The following is a 19,174-nucleotide window of genomic DNA, read 5'->3' as shown; positions in this document are numbered from 1 at the left end:
TTCCCCCCACCCCCCCTGCCACTGACTGATGTTTCGTCTTGTCTTGAGAGAAGAAAACCATGACATCTTTTAGTTTACTACCCTCTTTTTCTCTGTGCAGTAACTCATATGGCACTTCCTTTTCATCCCTTCTCTGGCTTTCCTTACTTCACTTCAATCTTAAATCTTTAAACACAGACCAGTTGTCACTTTCCAAAGATGATGCTGTTTTAGGCCTGTCACCAAGCATAGTGGATGATAAAGCCTGAGAACGGACATTGCCCAATAAGTGACCACTAAGAGAATCTTAACATTATAAGGTATTTTGTTTCTGCTTATTGTGACATTGTAACCTAGGTAATTCAGTAATCTGACAACTTTTGTGCAACCTAGCTGTGAACATGAACTCAACATCACCTTTGTGGGTCTGACCCCCAACTTTGAGCCGAAGTTCACATTACCTAAACAATATTTGTTAGAAACTACTTATGAACAGTAAAGCCTCAGAATTCAATTATCATCAAAGCATAGACTATTAATTGTATTAAACTTCTACATCTGTAAAGCATTCCTAATAAGGTCTCAATCTCCAAGATGCCAATTTTCCAAAAGTCACATGGAATAAGACCACTGCTGGTAAATGAGCCAGTCCTTTTTAATAAAGGAATTACATAACATATACAAGAGGCTTTTAAATTTGAGGAAGTATTCAACTGGTAGTCACCTCAATTGCAAGCTATATATTTTATATTTCAATAACAGAATACTGTTTTCTGTTGCATTTTTCATCATTTTGATTGCTTTCTAAACTCTGAGTGGAAAAATCAGTTGTTACAAAGGATTTTTTTGTTTTATGTGCACATAGTTAGTAATAAACATACAATTATGTACTTTGTAGCTTTATTTCCTTAGATCCTAGAGTATCTTTTTCTGTGTTTTCAGAGGTATTCTGTGCATTTTTGGCTGTTACCATAACATAAATTAAATTGTTTGCATTGTTTTGTTTCTAAGGAGACAAGTTTAGGAGCATACATGCATGCTTTCAAACAACTGAACTATTTCTAAGATTGTCTTTTAGAATATCATCAAAGTGTTTCTTCAATTGTTTCTTCGATCTAACTTGTTAGAGTGTAACTCATTAGAATTATTATGATCAAAACCAGTTATCTTGAATTTAAAACTAGTATTCATTCTTGTTTTAAAACTCTTACTTAAAAGCAATTACAAAATGTAGTAGTGACGTAAGGCATGAGATACCTAAAATTAGAGGACTGAATAGCTTGCAGGAAATTGGCATGTAGGAATAATTAGTGGTTTCCTCAAAAATCCGGCACTAAACCTTACATTTTCTTCCACACACTCCCTCTCGGTTCCCTTCCAATGCTCCTTTAACTTTTCCTGACACAATTCACCTAAGAAATCAAATCTCTGTAGGGCATAACTTCATGTTCGTAAGTTATTTTTATAGCTGCTGTTTAACATAATAGTTCAGAAATAGATGTAAAATATAATGGAAACCAAGAGGGTAAGTTTAGATGTAGTAAAAGGTAGATACTCCGCAGTATGACTGATCATATATAACCAAATGTTGGATTTGCCTTATGTTCTTGAAAAAGGTGCTGTATCACTGAGACTATTATTAGTTTCAGCTTCATAATTCTTTGGAGAAAAGAGAGCTGAAGAATTAACATTATATCAGACAACACGCTGTCCAATTTCTCTCTCCGTATTGCTGGTCAAGCATACAATTAGTGCTTTGACTTCAACCCAATTAATGCTGATCTTAACTGTTCTCTAAATTAATATCAACAGTTCAGTTTTGGGCCCATTTCCTTAGTCTCCTTGAAATAGCTGCACCATTTAATACATGTGCTGGTATTTCTTTTTATGGTCAGGGAACAGATAAAGGCACTAATCACAAAGACGTCTTTCTTTTCCCTCCTAACTTTGCATCCTTCTAGTCTTGTGTTTGCTAGCTTCCTTTTTTACCTTCGGTAACGTTGGAACAGGTTCCTTTATTGAATACAGAGACTATATATTAGCAATAAAAGGAGGGCTAAGGAGAATCTTCATCCTTTACTGGACACAGGAGGAAACATCGTGACAAAGGATGAGGAAAAGGCTGAGGTACTTAATGCTGCCTTTGCCTCAGTCTTTAATAGTAAGACCTGTTGTTCTCTGGGTACCCAGCTCTCTGAGCTGGAAGATAGGGCCGGGGAGCAGAATGAAGCCCCCACAATCCAAGGGGAAATGGTCAGCGACCTGCTGCACCACTTAGACACCCACAAGTCTGTGGGACCGGATGGGATCCACGCAAGGGTACTGACGGAGCTGGCAGAAGTGCTCACCAAACCACTTTACATCATCTACCAGCAGTCCTGGCTAACCAGGGAGGTCCCAGAGGACTGGAGGCTAGCAAATGTGACACCCATCTTCAAGAAGGGCCAGAAGGAGGATCCGGGGAACTACAAGCCTGTTAGCCTGACCTCGGTGCCAGGGAAGATTATGGAGCAGATCATCTTGAGTGCCATCAGGTGGCATGTACAGGACATCAGGTGATCAGGCCCAGCCAGCATGGGTTTATGAAAGGCGGGTCCTGCTTGACGAACCTGATCTCCTTCTGTGACAAGATGACTTGCTTAGTGGATGAGGGAAAGGCTGTGGATATAGTCTACCTAGACTTCAGTAAAGCCTTTGACACCGTTTCCCTGAGCATCCTCCTGGAGAAACTGGCTGCTTATGGCTTGGACGGGGACACTCTTTGCTGGGTAAAAAAACTAGCTGGCTGGCCATGCCCAAAGGGTTGTGGTGAACGGAGTGAAATCCAGTTGGCAGCCGGTCGCAAGTGGTGTTCCCCAGGGCTCAGTATTGGGGCCAGTCTTGTTTAATATCTTTATATCAGTGACCTGGATGAGGGGATCGAGTGCACCCTCAGTAAGTTTGCAGACGACACCAAGTTGGGCGGGAGTGTTGATCTGCTTGAGGGTCGGAAGTCTCTGCAGAGGGACCTGGACAGGCTGGATCGATGGGCCCAGGCCAATTGGATGAGGTTCAACAAGGCCAAGTGCCGGGTCCTGCACTTGGGTCACAACAACCCCAGGCAACGCTACAGGCTTGGGGACGAGTGGCTGGAAAGCTCCCCTGCAGAAAAGGACCTGGGGGTGTTGATTGACAGCCGGCTGAATATGAGCCAGCAGTGTGCCCAGGTGGCCAAGAAGGCCAACGGCATCCTGGCCTGTATCAGAAATGGTGTGGCCAGCAGGAGTAGGGAGGTGATCATGCCCCTGTACTCAGCACTGGTGAGGCCACAACTCAAACACTGTTTTGGGCCCCTCACTACAAGAAAGACATTGAGGTGCTGGAGCGTGTCCAGAGAAGGGCAACGAAGCTGGTGAGGGGTCTGGAGCACAAGTCTTATGAGGAGCGGCTGAGGGAACTGGGGTTGTTCAGCCTGGAGAAGAGGAGGCTGAGGGGAGACCTTATCACTCTCTACAACTACCTGAAAGGAGGTTGTAGGGAGGTGGGTGCTGGTCTCTTCTCCCAAGTGACAAGTGATAGGACAAGAGGAAATGGCCTCAAGTTTCCAGGGGAGGTTTAGACTGGATATTAGGAAAAACTTCTTCACTGAAAGGGTTGTCAGACACTGGAACAGGCTGCCCAGGGAAGTGATTGAGTCACCCTCCCTGGAGGTTCTTAAAAGATGTGTGAATGAGGCGCTTTGGGACATGGTTTAGTGGTGGACTTGGCAGTGTTAGGTTTCTGGTTGGACTTGATGATCTTAAAGGTCTTTTCCAACCTAAATGATTCTATGACTTCTTTCAAAACCTACTAATATTAAAACAGTTCAGAGAACTGGTGACTTTTTGTTGGATTAATGATCCTCAAACTAATGAGTAGCATCTGTGTTCAATATCATATTATGTTGAATTTCTAATATGGTGCTGGGTTTAGAGTTCTGGGATTTGGAATACATCCATTCATGTTCAAAATCTATAGCTCTCTATATTGAAGTTGCTTTAAATTATGTACACATCCCCTTTATTTTGATTTCTCTCAATCTTCATTGTTAGTTTTTGTAACTTCATTATCATTCCTCTAAATGCATTTGATCCCTTAGTTCTGTGTTGTCTAGCTTTATAATTTATTCTGCAGCCTTGGTTCAGCTCAGCCTTCAGCTAAAAGAGCGGCTCTGCTACATCACTAATACTTCTCTTGTTCATGTACCTCAACTTTCTGTGGCTTCCAGTTCCTCCAGTGTTCTCTACTCTCCTTCCCCTTCCATTTTTTCTTTGCTGATTTCTTCATTCATGGCTTCATCTCCTCATCAAAAGATCTGTTCTGACAGTGTCCTGTGCTCATTCATCCCAAATACTTTTTTATTTTCACATTCAGAAATAAATCCATGATCTCCACAAAATGAGTTCTCTGTTCCTTCAGTTCTGTCACCCTTCTATTTAAACAGCTCTGTCCTTAATGGTAGAGTGTAAGAAGTCAGTTACCTACAGGCTTCTTACCTTATGGTAATATTCTGTTTACTCATTCTCAAGAAAAATGAGGTAAAATTTAATAGATGTGGAGAAGAATAAGTACACTGAGTGGAGCAAGGAGTCACTGATAAGGGGTAGCTAAGTTATTCTTAGTGTAACAGTCTGAAGGTTTAAAAAATGTTTTTTTACTATAAAAGCATAGGAAGGTAAATGCCAAGAAAGAAGGGTTTCAGCCGAAGGCTGATGTCAACAAACAAAAAAAATAGATGTAAACTAGTACTGAATTACTTGAAGCTGGACATTAAGAAAGCTTTCTTACCAACTGGGAGAGTAGGGCTTTGAAATAGCCTCCCCAGATGACTAATGGGGGCAAAAAGAGGAGAGTCCAAAAAGGTGGTTTAATGTCTGGCAACACACCGGACTCTGATCTAAGTCTCAGAGAGCGTATTTTATTTAGTTACATGCTCCCAATCTCATCTGCATGGAGGTCTTGCATTACTAGGTCATTCTTCAGGTCCTAAACAGTGTCTGTCCCCTCTTACCAGTCCACATTGGGTATCTTTCAGGAGGATACTGATACAGATACAATGGTTCTACTTGTCCTCAGCTCTTATCTTCTCTAAACTTTATCGCTTTCAGAGATGCAGAAGATTCTCATTGTTTTGTCCCCTCTGTCTCTGTTTGCCCCAGGTAGCCATCCTATCTTGTCGCTTCTTTTTGACCATTAAACTCTCAACCTTATCCAGAAATATCTCTTCCCAGTGTCAGCATCTCATCCTCTTTCATCTTATAAAGCCTGTAGTTGATCATATTGCTATTACCTAATCTTCTTTTATTTTGTTGTTGGAGTTATTCAGTACTATGCTGGACCCTCTTTAAAGCAGTTTCTCTTGCACCCAGTTCAAGCCATTGGCTCTATCTCTGCTGATAAATTAAGCATTGCTAGAGAATGTCCTTGGCACTGAAACTTTATCATTTATTCCATTAATTGTTAGCAAGTTCCTGGTATGATTTTGATCTGGGAAGGGTGGTGGGCTGTCAAATAATTCCCTAGTAGTCTGGAAGTTAGCATGTGCCAGAGACTGTCCCCAGTAGTCAGTATGAATGAACCTACTCTGATTTGGAGATACGAAGTTTAATAGCATGGACAGGGCCAGACTGGCAGCTGGCCTTGGTAGTGCTCCATTCACTGATGTAAACGTAACTGGCACTTCCAAGTCTCTGGTGGCCTCTTTATAACCACGTATTAGAAAGTGCATTCCGTCTTCCCTTATCCTGATAGATAGATTAATTGTTATCTTCTGTTTTCTTTGGTAATACTTGTGCTCCCTGAATTCCATTGCTGAGCTATGTCTGTAATTGCCTTTACATCTGCATTTTCAGTGTGTCACTGAGAAGGCATCTTTACCAACCCTCCATTTTTGTTAAGATTTTCCAGCTAGCTATCCTTTGTCCCTTTTCATTTGCTAGACAACATTTTCTGCAGATACCTACCTTTGTTCCAGATCTATCTCTTCCTGTCTTGCTGTGGTACTCCTTTGTTAACAAATTATGAATTCAAGCTATAAATGATCAAATAGAATCTGAAACTGCCTGTTGCTGACCACTGCAGAGCATGTGTGTTCTTCAAGTTGGATTTCTTTAATTATCACTTTCTAAGCAGTGTGAGTCCTATAGATTGTTTTATGAATACTGTTTCAAAGATGTAGCCTTTTCTTTCCATCTCCACTATTGCCCAGTCTTTTGTCCTGTTATGATTCAATTGTTGCAACATCCTTCTCTCTGACCTTTGCAAATTCAATATTCGTTTACTCTCATCTTGATTCAGTTCTTGCTTCAAAGTTAATTTCCTGCCCTATCACTTTGCCCATATAATTCTCCTTTACATTCCTCCACTGATTCTCAGGTTAAGTATCTCTGAGCTCAAACAGAACCAAAAGCACTCCCTGCCAGATCCAGCTTTCATTCCATTCTTGTGAGTATTACAGATTGAACTTAGTGGTTCACCTACTACTTCAAAGTTAAACTTAAGCCATTTCTCTGCCTGCCTTTAGGCGTCATCGTACCCCAGTGCTGCTGCATTCCTCAAGTCAGAATTTTAGGTCTCTAGTTCCTACTCTCCTGAGCCCTAGCACTAATTCAGAAGCTATGCCTGTCATTAGTAGTGACACTGATGCCTTCAGAATTTTCTAAATGCTATTTCCTTTGCCCACCCCTTGCCTTCCACGTTCTAATGCACAGTGTGCTGGGTCCAGCAGAAAATGTATCTCTTTGGTGCTTGCAGTTCCTACCCAAATCCTACCTAAAATATAGCTCAAGAAGCCTCAAGTCTAAAATACAAAGGAGGAGGGGCAGCAATAACTGTAAAAACTGGACCTGTTCAAACCACTATTACAAGTAGTGTAGAAGCTGAGTAACTGTTGCTAACTGGATTCCATACCCCTATTCTAGTTCCACCCCTTAAACCTAACTTTGACTGTAATGCAGTAACTCTTAGCCACCTCAAAATGAACCATGAGTCATTAGTTGCTCTTATTCTATCCTTTACCTGTCCTGCAAGGATCCAGTGGTATCTCTAAAAGAGATACTAAAAGCTTCCAGATCTAGCTCTATTGGTTGATGAGCAGAGCAAATCCAGAAATATCTGTAAGATATTTACTTATGCCATTTAATGCCTTATCTCATTCCTGATATTGCTTGTCCACCAATGAATCTTTCTTTTCAGCCCCTTACTTTATTAATCTCTGATCCTAGTCTTAACCCTAACTAGCCCAGTCATCCTGTGAGTCCTAGGCTAAACTGATTTGGTTTTGCGAAAAGAACAGCTTCTCATGGGACTGCTGGTGAGCTTCGTGTTTTATTACATACTTGAATTCCTGCTCTCGGCCTAGCTTTATCATCACAACACATACTTGCCCTCTTTACTACACCAGCAGTTAAGTAAGTTCTTTCATTATAATTATTAGTTAAAGCTCAGCAATGGCCATAAGCCATTCAGCTTGAACCCTAATCTTGACACTTTTGCAAGAACTGTCACAGGGAAAGACTGCTCAGTTCATATAGCTTAAACCAAAATCAGGATCAAAGTGCTTTATTAATTCACTGTTGACAGATAATTAGCTGGTAATCTGTGAAGTATACATTCAGGATCAATACCAGCATTATAGCAAATAAACCACAATATTAGACAACTACAAAATGTTAATAAACACCTGAAGTTTCTAAACACAACCTCCAAAGTTTCAATTGCACTTACAGGCATGCATGCATATCGAATGTTGTATGTACAAAGCTTTATATTCATGCACATCCCCTCTTGCGGGTACTATGGGTTACGAGCACACACAATCTATTCTGGCAGCGTAGGATCTCCTACTTGCATGGACCTCTTGTTGGAGATGTGTTTACTCCCGCTCTGTGTGTGCTCATGCAGCTCCTTCCAACCCACTGATCCATATATTGGCAAGAAAGCCCCACCGGGGGGGGGGGTCACATATGCATAAAGAGATGTGAGTCCCTACTAGGTGCACTGCATGCTGTCACTCCCCTAGCTGAGCGCAGGCTAGTCATGGTGTCTGACAGGGAGGCTGCTCTGTCTGGCTTAGACAGAGGTGATGCTGGCAAGGTGACTTCTATTTGTATCAACTTGGGTTTTGATTACTGCTGTTTCCAGTACAGACTCTCTCCCCACCCCCCATTTTTATGCTGCTTTTATACTTACAGGTAACTTTATTTCAAAAGCCTCTTTGAAGTTTTTCACTGAATCACAGAATGGTTGACGTTGGAAAGGACCTGTAGAGGACATCTGGTCGAGCCCCCCTGCTCAAGCAGGGTCACCGAGAGCCAGTTGCACAGGTCCATGTGCAGACGGCTTTTTAATACCTCCAAGGACAGAAACTCTGCCATCTCTCTGGGTAACCTGTGCCAGTGCTCAGTCACCCTCACAGTAAAAAAAAGTGTTTCCTGATGTTCAGAGGGAACCTCCCGTGTTTCAGTTTGTGCCCATTGCCTCTGGTCCTGTCACTGGATGCCACTGAAAAGAGCCTGACTCCATCCTCTTTCCACCCTCCCTTCAGGTATTTATAGACATTGATGAGATCTCCTCTGAGCCTTCTCTCCCCTAGGCTGAACAGTCCCAGCTCTCTCAGCCTATCCTCATAGGAGAGATGCTTCAGTCCCTTCATCATCCCCATGGTCCTTTGCTGGACTCTTTTCAGCATGCCCATGTCTCTCTTGTACTGAGGAGCTCAGAACTGGACCCAGCACTCCAGGTGTGGCCTCACCAGTGCTGACTGGAGGGGAAGGATCACCTCCCTTGACGTGCTGGCAATACTTTGCCTGATGCAGCCCAAGATACCATTTGCCTTCTTTGCTGCAACAGTATGTTGCTGGCTCATGTAAAGCTGTTGAATCAGACTAACGGTTGTCTTCCTCTTTAACATGTCCAGGGGGTGCCTGATAACAGTCTTCCTTTTTAATATGATAATTTGAAGCAAACATCCTTCAGACAATCAATATATGTATACCTACACGCACACTGTTCACACTCACAATCGTATCTTAGCAGGTCATGTTGTCCAGGCCATTTGCTAAGGGTGGCCATTAGAATCTCCTATAAACTCTTCATTGTTGCTGCCACCAACTATCATTCTTTACTCAGAGATCTGCAAGACCCAGTAATTAACCTAGTTCTACAGCCTACTTTGGATTCTTTCCTGAACTCTAATTATAAACTCAATACTAATCCTTTCCAAACAAAAGCCCAGTGTCCCATAACAGATAAAGAACTAAGATTTCTGTCTGTTCACTGTTAGCCACAGCTCTCATCCTAACCTTACAAGTAATAATCAAGGCTTTCATTGCCTCTGAACACTGTACTAGTGATGATAAACTTTTTTGATACTTGATATATTTGTTTTTAAAAGCATAGATGTTTGCATCTGCCTAGATCCATTAGTTGTTTTCCATCATTTGGTCTGCTGGTCTTCTCTTATTTCTGCTACACAAACAGGGTTCATGTGGTTGCTTAGTTTTCTGGGTCTCCATTTAACCAATGAGAATTTTATTGCAGCTTTTCTGTAAGCTGATGCTTTTTGATGGAGCTTTTATGCCAGCACTATACAACTTCTGTCACCTCTGATGCTGGAGACTCATCCAACTTTAACATTTTGTGTGGTAGTTCCAGTCACTTCTCTCTACTTCTTTACAAAAAACAGAGAAAGTGGAAGTTAGTATGTTGAATGTGTTGCTCATTCACATTGATTTTTAAATAACAAAAACTGCAGCCATGCATTCCAAAGGTTGCACAAAATATTTGAGTAAGGTAGAGAGACTGTTCAGTTTCAAGGAAAAATATATCTACCTAGACAATCACATTTTCATATGGTATGTTGCGTCCCAATAGAAGCAACATTATAACCTTCCAACTTCAAAAGAAACCAGACCCATAGCCCATTTACCAAAGTCAAGATTTAGCAGAACGTGCATAATATATGGACAATCAACAATAGGATTACCCTGTCAGTCATCAGTACCCTTGATCAGATGGCTCATTCGCAGTAACAGTTGAGTCACAGGGCTCCTTTTTTGCAAGCTTCTTAATATGGTTTGGATGAATCCCAAACCAGCAGTAACAGTTTGTGTTAGTTCACTTCTAGTTTCTATCATCTAGGTGCGCACGTGACCCACAAAGATCCTGATAGCTCTCTAATTGCTGACAATTAGTGAATTTTGCAAAGTGGATGTTTAGCGATCTCACCACTAACCTCAAGCACATGAAACTTACTTCCATTTTATTGCTGTGTCAATGGCCAAAACCAGCACTTTACAGTTTTTATATAATCCTTCTGCAAATTCTTCAGCATCAGACATTCAGCAGCTATGGGATATACATCTATGCCAGTACAATTAAATTTGGGACCCACAGCTGGACTGTACTATTCTGTCTTTCAACTTGGATTTAGTTTTTGAAAGCTTAATAAACTGAACCCAAAATGATGTAAAATGCCTGTTCTTCTCTAAAAACCAGCCTTAGAATCAGGCTGTGCATTTACAAATATTTTATAGGTTCACATTAGAATATGAAACTAGCGGCTACACCTACTAGACAGTTAAACAGTGTGAAGGCATTGGCCCAAGCACTATAACTCAGTTACCTGTGTGGTTGTGTTGTTAGAAAGTTCCTTGGTGTTATTCTCACCTAGCACTTTCCCAGATAATTCATAGGTGTGGTTTAGGAGTTACTCCAGTATAGATTAATATAAATGTAGCCAGTGTATCTGTTCTATAACAACTTTCTAGAGAATGCTTTCATTCTGTGGTGAATGTGCTGTAATTAAAGACAGTTTTATTGCTTTTTCATTCACTCTGGGGCTGGTACTGCAGCATGCCCAAGAGGCATTCACTCTAGTGAATTTATGGCTAGCTCATCAGGTCCTTAATCCGTAGCAGTAGTCCTCAGCAAAAAGTTGAAATCATTATGATATGTAAAGATGAATAAAAATGAAAGGATGTTGTGGTCAAAGCAGTGTGTTATCCAGCATACACCATACCCATGTATGTTAGAGCATTGAATATGTATGCTGGCTGCTGCACTAATTGATCTTCAGCCAAAATTTCTGTATTTCTGATTTGACCACTGTGTTTGTAGAAGTGTGCTGTGTGTATTCAGATACCATTAATTAAGGATTTTCCACAATATAATTTGGTTTTATTCCAGCGTGCATACTCATAAATCTCAATGATTTTAGTATCATATGCTGTATGTAGCACTGTAGCACCATCTTGTGTGAGCTGCAAATGTGCTTTCAACATATGCATTCAGCAATCTTCATGTTGACTACAACAATTTTATTTAAAACCCTTTTATGTAAAAAGGGAAACAAGGACATGAAATAGCTCCCCCTTAAAATATATGTGGTAGATTTCATAACAGTGCATTAATTTAAGATACCTATTTCTTAGGATGATCCATATAAATATGAGGCATGGGATGCTGCAATCTGGAGGCAATAAATATGCCTTTTATCTGTTTTATGCTACAAAAATACAGAAATAAAGCACAGAGGTTAAAATCTTTGAGAAAAATAAAATGAAACTAGTATGGGGAAGAACTGCTAGGGAAAATGAAGTAGGAAATTTTATGAAATAGCAGACAGGAATGAAGCTAGAAAATGCTTTTAAATTATAGCACGTAGCAAATGGGGCAAGGACTCAGAAATCAGTGTTCATAATCAGCTGTAGTACTTTGAGGTTTCTGCATGTTTAGAAAGATACACATGCACAGGGGCAAAGGGTGGGAAGGGAAATGCATAAAACAATCCTGTTCATATGGCAGAGCAAGCAATGATTGGAGGCATGATTGTGGTGCATCAAATGCGCTCCTACACTTTAGTATCTCACACACACTTCTTTTATTCCACCTTTTCATACTTTAATTTGCATCTAGTTTCCCTTCATTTTTCTTCCTACATTTACTGAGCCAATTTCAGTATACTCAATAGTTTGTGTGAGAGGAGTTATAGTCACAGAATCACAAAATCACAGAATGATAGGGGTTGGAAGGGACCTCTGGAGATCATCTAGCCCAACCCCCGCGCCAGAGCAGGTTCACCTAGAGCAGGTTGCACAGGAACGCATCCAGGTGAGTTTTGAGTGTCTCCAGAGAAGGAGACTCCACAACCTCTCTGGGCAGCTTGTTCCAGTGCTCTGCCACCCTCAAAGTAAAGAAGTTCCTCCTCATGTTTAGATGGAACTTCCTATGATCAAGTTTGTGCCCATTACCTCTTGTCCTGTCACTGGGCACCACTGAAAAAAGACTGGCCCCATCCTCCTGGCACCCACCCCTTAAGTATTTAGAAGCATTAATAAGATCCCCCCTCAGTCTTCTCTTCTCCAGACTAAAAAGACCCAAGCCCCTCAGCCTTTCCTCATAAGAAAGATGTCCCAGTCCCCTAATCATCTTTGTAGCCCTTTGCTGTACCCTCTCCAGCAGCTCCCTGTCCTTCTTGAACTGGGGGGCCCAGAACTGGGCACAGTACTCCAGATGCAGCCTCACCAGGGCAGAGTAGAGGGGGAGGATAACCTCCCTCGACCTGCTAGCCACACTCTTCTTGATGCACCCCAGGATGCCATTGGCCTTCTTGGCCCCAAGGGCACATGGCTGGCTCATGGTCACCCTGTTGTCCCCCAGGACTCCCAGGTCCCTTTCCACAGAGCTGCTCTCCAGCAGGTCAGCCCCTAACCTGTACTGATGCATGGGGTTATTCCTCCCCAGGTGCAGTACCCTACACTTGCCTTTGTTGACTTTCATCAGGTTCCTCTCTGCCCAACTCTCCAGCCTGCCCAGGTCACGCTGAATGGCAGCGCAGCCTTCCGGTGTGTCCGCCACTCCTCCCAGTTTTGTGTCATCAGCAGACTTGCTGAGGGCACCCACTATCCCTTCATCCAGGTCATTGATGAATGTGCTGAACAGGACTGGACCCAGTACTGACCCCTGGGGAACACCACTTGTTACAGACCTCCAACTAGACTCTGTGCCACTAATCACAACCCTCTGAGCTCTGTCTATCAGCCACTTTTCAATCCACCCCACTGTCCATTCATCTAACCCACACTTCCTAAGCTTGCCTATGAGGATGATGTGGGAGATGGTGTCGAAAGCCTTGCTAAAGTCAAAGTAGACAACATCCACTGCCCTCCCCTCATCTATCCGTCCAGTCATGCCATCGTGGAAGGCTATCAGATTGGTCAGACATGACTTCCCCTTGGTGAATCCATGTTGACTACTTCTGATAAACTTCTTTTCCTCCAGATGACTTTGAGATGACTCCCAGAACGAGCTGTTCCATCATCTTTCCAGGGATGGAGATGAGGCTGACTGGCCTGTACTTTCCTGGGTCTTCCTTCTTGCCCTTTTTGAAGATTGGAGTGACACTGGCTTTTCTCCAGTCCTCAGGCACCTCGCCTGTTCTCCAGGACCTTTCCTAGAGATGATGGAGAGTGGCCCACCAATGACTTCCGCCAGCTCCCTCATTACCCGCAGATGCATCCCATCAGGACCCATTGACTTGTGGATGTCCAGTTTACTTAACAGGTCTCTAACTGGATCCTCCTCAACCAAGGGAACATCTTCCTTCCTCCAGACTTTCTCTGTTACCTCCAAAGTCTGGGACTCGTGTGGGCTGGCCGGAGCAGTAAAGACTGAAACAAAGAAGGCATTCAGGAACTCCACCTTCTCTGCATCATCTGTCACTATGGCACCTGTCTCATTCAACAGCGGGCCCACATTTTCTCTAGTTTTCCTTTTAGTCTTACTCTTAATCCAAGTTCAGCCATGGAGGAGGTAACGACTACTTGCTGCTATTGCTACGAGTCCAGCATATTAAAGTGGGGTGACAGTTCTTCTATTGAATGTAATGAAAAGAAGCGCTCCCAGTCGCTTCTAGCACTTTCAGTTTCTTCTTTTGTGATGTCAATTATCTAATTTTTCCAGGTATATTAACACAGTTTGGGCAGTTATAAATATATAGTAACTCTAATTCTCCTTGAGTGATTATCCATTTGAACATTTAGGTGACGGAAACACATATGGTTAAGAACTCAAACTATAAGAATTTGTAGCCTTCATCATAATATAAAAAGCACTTTTACCCATGCATGCTGCCTGAATGTGTCACAGGGGTAAAACACACCCCATCTTCCTTTTTATACGCAACTGAGTCATAACTCTTTTCATGCCTTAGCACCTAAAGAGTCCTGAGCCACAGTCTTGTCTTCTGTTCTTCAGTTAAAACTAGGAGGAAGAAGTCAAAGCGTCTTTTACTTTTGTGGGTTTTGTTATGATTTCCTCAATCAAAATATCTAGCTTCAAATCATACTTTGCATGGGAACACATCATATCATTCTGACTGCATCAAATGCTTGAATTCTTGGCGGAAAATCATGTAATTGCTGAATACTCGGTTTCTCAAGGTTTCAAGTGTGAAAGCAAAAAAAGATATTTAAAGGGCAGCTGTATTGCTGCCCTTTTTTGGTAGGAGTAGCTGGTGGAGATAAGGACCTGATAACCATGGGTATTCTTATCTGGTTTTGAATTCACATCATAAGAAATAGTGGTGTGTGACTTTAGATAATGAATATAGGTATCAAGAGAGAGAGACTGTGTGATCAAGGAAGGCAGCATTTGACTTCTCTGCAACCAACACTCTCCCAGCACTTGGCCAAAGACTTTTGTATTAAGCTTTGATGATTATTACAAATGCAGATCATGAAGGGAAAGAACTGGCCTATGGAAAGAACGTATATATTGACAGACATTGGGAAAAAAAATCTATGCTGTTTATGCATACATTTGTAGTCCATTATTCTTCTCTGTCTGTCCCGTTTTGGCTACAGTTTGTGTTTGGGAGGCTTGGGGGCAAAAGGATTTTTCCTCTTTCTTTTGAAGTGATAAAAGCAACTAGAAGAAAAGTTCTGTGGGTATCAGCTGTTGATGAGAGACCGCCAAAAGAAAAGTTGTATCGGTGCTTCTCTCACCATCCTTTCTAGCTCCGTACTTGCAACGTGTAGACTAAGAAGAGCTTGGGTTTCCCCTTTTGCAACACAGTTCTGGCAGCAAGCAGGTGCAGCTAATGATAAAAGCCTTTAATCTTGCATGCTTGAGCATTTATGCAGCCATTATGTCCATATGAGCAATACATCCTGAAATCTCTCCACCTGACTGTGTAAACGTATTCATTATTTCCTCTTAACTAGTCTTCCACTGGACCTTCCATTTTTCACTTTTAGATGCATTCATGCGAGAGATTTAACTGTTTTCTAAATCAACATTAAACAAATGCAACTACCTTGTATAGTTCAAACAGTTAAAGGAATTGAGAGCGAACATAATTATTAGCAAATTGAAGATATTCACTTAGATTGAAAGTTCAATAGTAATGAACATTGAGATGTGAGCTAAAAAAGTGTCAATAGGAGTGGAGGCTGGACAATGGTATCCAAGACTTTGGGTGATCTTAACTCTAGCTCAGAAGGCTCATGGCACAATTCCAACCCCAGTTAAGGATTGAAATAGTTATGTAGGAGCCTGGTGGAAAGAGAATAAAAGTAATTTGTATACATGGTCTAAAATACCCCTCTGCAAGCCAAGTCGCTTCCAGTACGTCAAACTATAATCAGTTCTTTCCGCTAGCATGTTTTGTGTGTTTCACTCAATGTGCGAGATGCACCAAAATCCTAGACACTGCAAACCCTATGGAAAGAGAAGGGAAGTGCTGTGATTGTATTGTTTTTTACCATCCTATATTCTGAATATTGTTAACAAATAAAAATCCCTGCTTTAAGTTTTGTAGTTTCTATGAAGAAACTGTCACAGAGAATACATACCAAAACTAAAACCTGAAACTTGTTCTCTTCAGCAATCTTTCAGGAAGTACTCGCACTTTTTTCAACACACAGCTTTCGTTCCCACTGTCTCTGTTTGACCATATGAGGCATATAGAAAAAATTGCTGATCTTTATTTTGTGTGGAGTACTACTTTATTTATTAAATAGACTGTGCTGGTAGGCTAGAATCCAAATTTCACATACCTAAGAATGTAGTGGAAATGAAGGGGCTTTTATATACCCAGATAAATTATTTTGGTATCATTGTCACTGTTTTCTACTGTCATTTAAGAATACTGTATTTAAGGACTTACGGTATATGCAGTTTAGTAATTTCCTTTTTATTTAATGTCTTTCACTTCAGGTAACTCTTGGAGCAATCCAGTAGAAGTGACAGCACTTTATTCATTCGAAGGACAACAGCCGGGTGACTTGACTTTCAAAGCTGGAGACAAAATCACAGTCACAACTAAAACAGCTTCCCAGTTTGATTGGTGGGAAGGAAGAATAGGAGGACAAACTGGCATCTTTCCAGCCAATTACGTTGCCATAAGTAACAACTAAATTTGTATAGAAGAAAGTGTTGAAGCAGTAAAATATTTACACTGAAAAATATATTTTAACTTTTCAGATTTTATTAAAATTATATTCTTGATCAAGACTATTCTAACACAAAAATGAAATGCATTGAATAACCTTAACTTTCCCCTAAACTTACTTCTTAAATAAACAGTAGGTGATAGTCAATTTATGATGAAGTTTTATTTTTGAGCAAGTTGTGGTATAGAAAGTACACCAATTGTGTCTAGTTTCAATTCTGTCCTGCTATATGGATTTATTTTTTACATGAGAGAAAAATTTCAAGCAGTTTAAAACTAGACATGCTGAAAAAATACTCATTTCTATTAAATGATAAGTTATGGTCTCTCACTATAATAAATGCTCTCAAATTTGCTTCAAAACATCTCTGAGTTGGAGTTCTTTACTTTTACTAAACACAGATACTTTTTCGCAGGTATGGCAGAAGAAATTACCTTTATTCTTGGTTTTAAAAATCACTTCAGACATTGCAGTTTTTCTTAGTAACTACTTTAGGTCCCCAATGTTTGTCCTTGTTAGGCGTACAAAGACCTTTTTTAAACAACTCTGAAACAGTTAAGCAATTCAGCTGCTCTGATAGCTTGTTTTATATGGCCCTCATCTTTGAAGATTTTAAGCACTTCTGAAAGTTTGTTTAATAAAATGCTTGAATAGTCCCTCACAGAAAATATATAGGCTTATGATGTCCCTTTATTCCTGTAGGACCTTGCTCCACAGGTGGAAAGCAAGATAGAGAAATCTCTGCAAGCGAGCTTGCACAACTCTTCCTGCTTCTTCCTATTTAAGATTTTTTTAATGTTTCATCTTTAAGGAAAAAGCAACATAGAGTAAATTACAGAGTAAATAGAGTAAATTATTAACGGTAAGATAGCGAAGATATTTCTGTAGGATATATGTAGTAGTAATGTATAGCACTGTCATTCTCAGAGTCCAACTTAGTTTTGATTTTTGTAAATCAATTTTACTTTACAGATGCAGATACTGACTTGAAAGTTGATGTGACAAATCAGTTTAGAGAACCAGTTTAGTTTCCTTCTTGTTGCTGGATATGCTGAATTTGCCTCTTATATGGAGTTAATGCCAAGGTGATAATTATGCTTCTTCAGTCTCAGGTTTTCCCCACTTGAAAATGTATTTTGTTAAGTCCTTGTTTCTTCTAACAGTGCCATGAGTATCAGATGGAAAATTTGTATGTGTGATCTTTCCAGCAACCAACTTGCAGCTGCTGTTACAATCCACTAATCTATCAGGTGCTGTTTAGCTTTAAGTTATCCCATCTGAATGGCAAGGTTAAGCCTAGTATAGAGCAATACTTATCATCATTAGAAAATCATTCTGCTCCACTCATTGGTAAAAGTGTTCACTACTTTTCAATGAAAATCCTTCATATTCTTTGCGTCATAGACAAGACAGATGTATGTGATCTGTCTTCAGACAGATACCACCACCAAACGGATCCATACTGCTTGCAGGTATTTTTTTACAAGGTATTTTCCAACCAGTTGGAAAGAGTTACATAACCTTGCATAGCTGCAGTGGAACTGTTAACATATGCCTTTAGAAGGACTGTTGCAGCATCTGCCGATTTGAGGTGAGAAAGCAAATTCTGTGTTTGTCTGTCTTTCATAGACTGCATCTATTGCTTATTAAGTAAGGAAGCACTGAATCATCTAATCAAGACTCAGTGAACAGGATTAATAATAATATCATAGACCCAGAAGCTAGATATGCCACATACTCACAAAGAATCACTCCTGCATTTATTATACCCTGTTGCTGCACTTTAGTTATGCAGTACAAGCTGAAGCATCCACTAGCAGAATTGTGCTGTAGTAATTCATTAGTCATTTCCAGAATGCTGGCTGCTTTTTCAGCCAGTATACTTGCCTTTGTGTAGGGTTGTTAAAGCTTCCTAACTCAAGTGTTTGCTTCCATGAAACTGTCAGAATTTATGAACATGCACAGTAAAATCTTTTTATTGTTTATGTAAATTCAGTTTCTTGGATTGACTTAGCTTAGTTCGGGAAAAATGAGGGTTGTCTAATCTAAGTGTTCATGATAGTCTGTAGAATCTGCAGCATAGTTCTGATTAAGTACTAAATTCAAGCCACCTTTTGAAGAGGAAATATTAAATGGGAAGTGTATCTCCTACCTGGAAAATTCCCTTCTTCCTCTAAATATAATATAGGAAAGAGAAGATTCAGTGGATAAGCCTAGTGCAAAAAAAGCCATTAGTTGTCAAAACAGAATCACAGAATCACAGAATCACTAAGGTTGGAAAAGACCTGTAAGATCACCAAGTCCAACCATTACAAAAAAAAAAAAAAACACCAAACCAACCACCACACAAAAAACCACCACCCACACCACACAGCACCATGCCCATCAAACCACGTCCCACAATGCCACATCCACACGTTCCTTGAACACCTCCAGGGAGGGTGACTCCACCACCTCCCTGGGCAGCCTGTTCCACTGTGTCACCACCCTCTCAGTAAAGAAATTTTTCCTAACATCCAGTCTGTATCTCCCCTGGCGCAACTTGAGGCCACTTCCTCTTGTCCTGTCACTCATCACTTGGGAGAAGAGGCCAACACCCACCTCTCTGCAACCCCCTTTCAGGTAATTGTAGAGAGCGATGAGGTCTCCCCTGAGCCTCCTCTTCTCCAGGCTGAACAACCCCAGTTCCCTCAGCCGCTCCTCATAAGACTTGTGCTCCAGAC

The 19,174-nt window shown here is 40.9% G+C and overlaps 1 protein-coding gene across 1 annotated transcript in view; it reads left to right on the top strand.

Annotated features, from left to right (window-relative positions):
• Positions 1-16,415, top strand: part of SH3YL1 (SH3 and SYLF domain containing 1) — a 51,791-nt gene extending 35,376 nt beyond the window's left edge. The window contains exon 10 of the mRNA XM_059831779.1: positions 16,216-16,415. Coding sequence (XP_059687762.1) covers positions 16,216-16,415 — 200 coding nt within the window. The remainder of the gene's footprint in view (positions 1-16,215) is intronic.
• The last annotated feature ends 2,759 nt before the right edge of the window (positions 16,416-19,174 follow it).

This window comes from Gavia stellata, chromosome 2 (assembly GCF_030936135.1).
Source record: "Gavia stellata isolate bGavSte3 chromosome 2, bGavSte3.hap2, whole genome shotgun sequence".
Taxonomy (NCBI): domain Eukaryota; kingdom Metazoa; phylum Chordata; class Aves; order Gaviiformes; family Gaviidae; genus Gavia; species Gavia stellata.
Note: the sequence above shows the minus strand (reverse complement) of the source record. Positions and strands in the feature narration are given on the sequence as shown.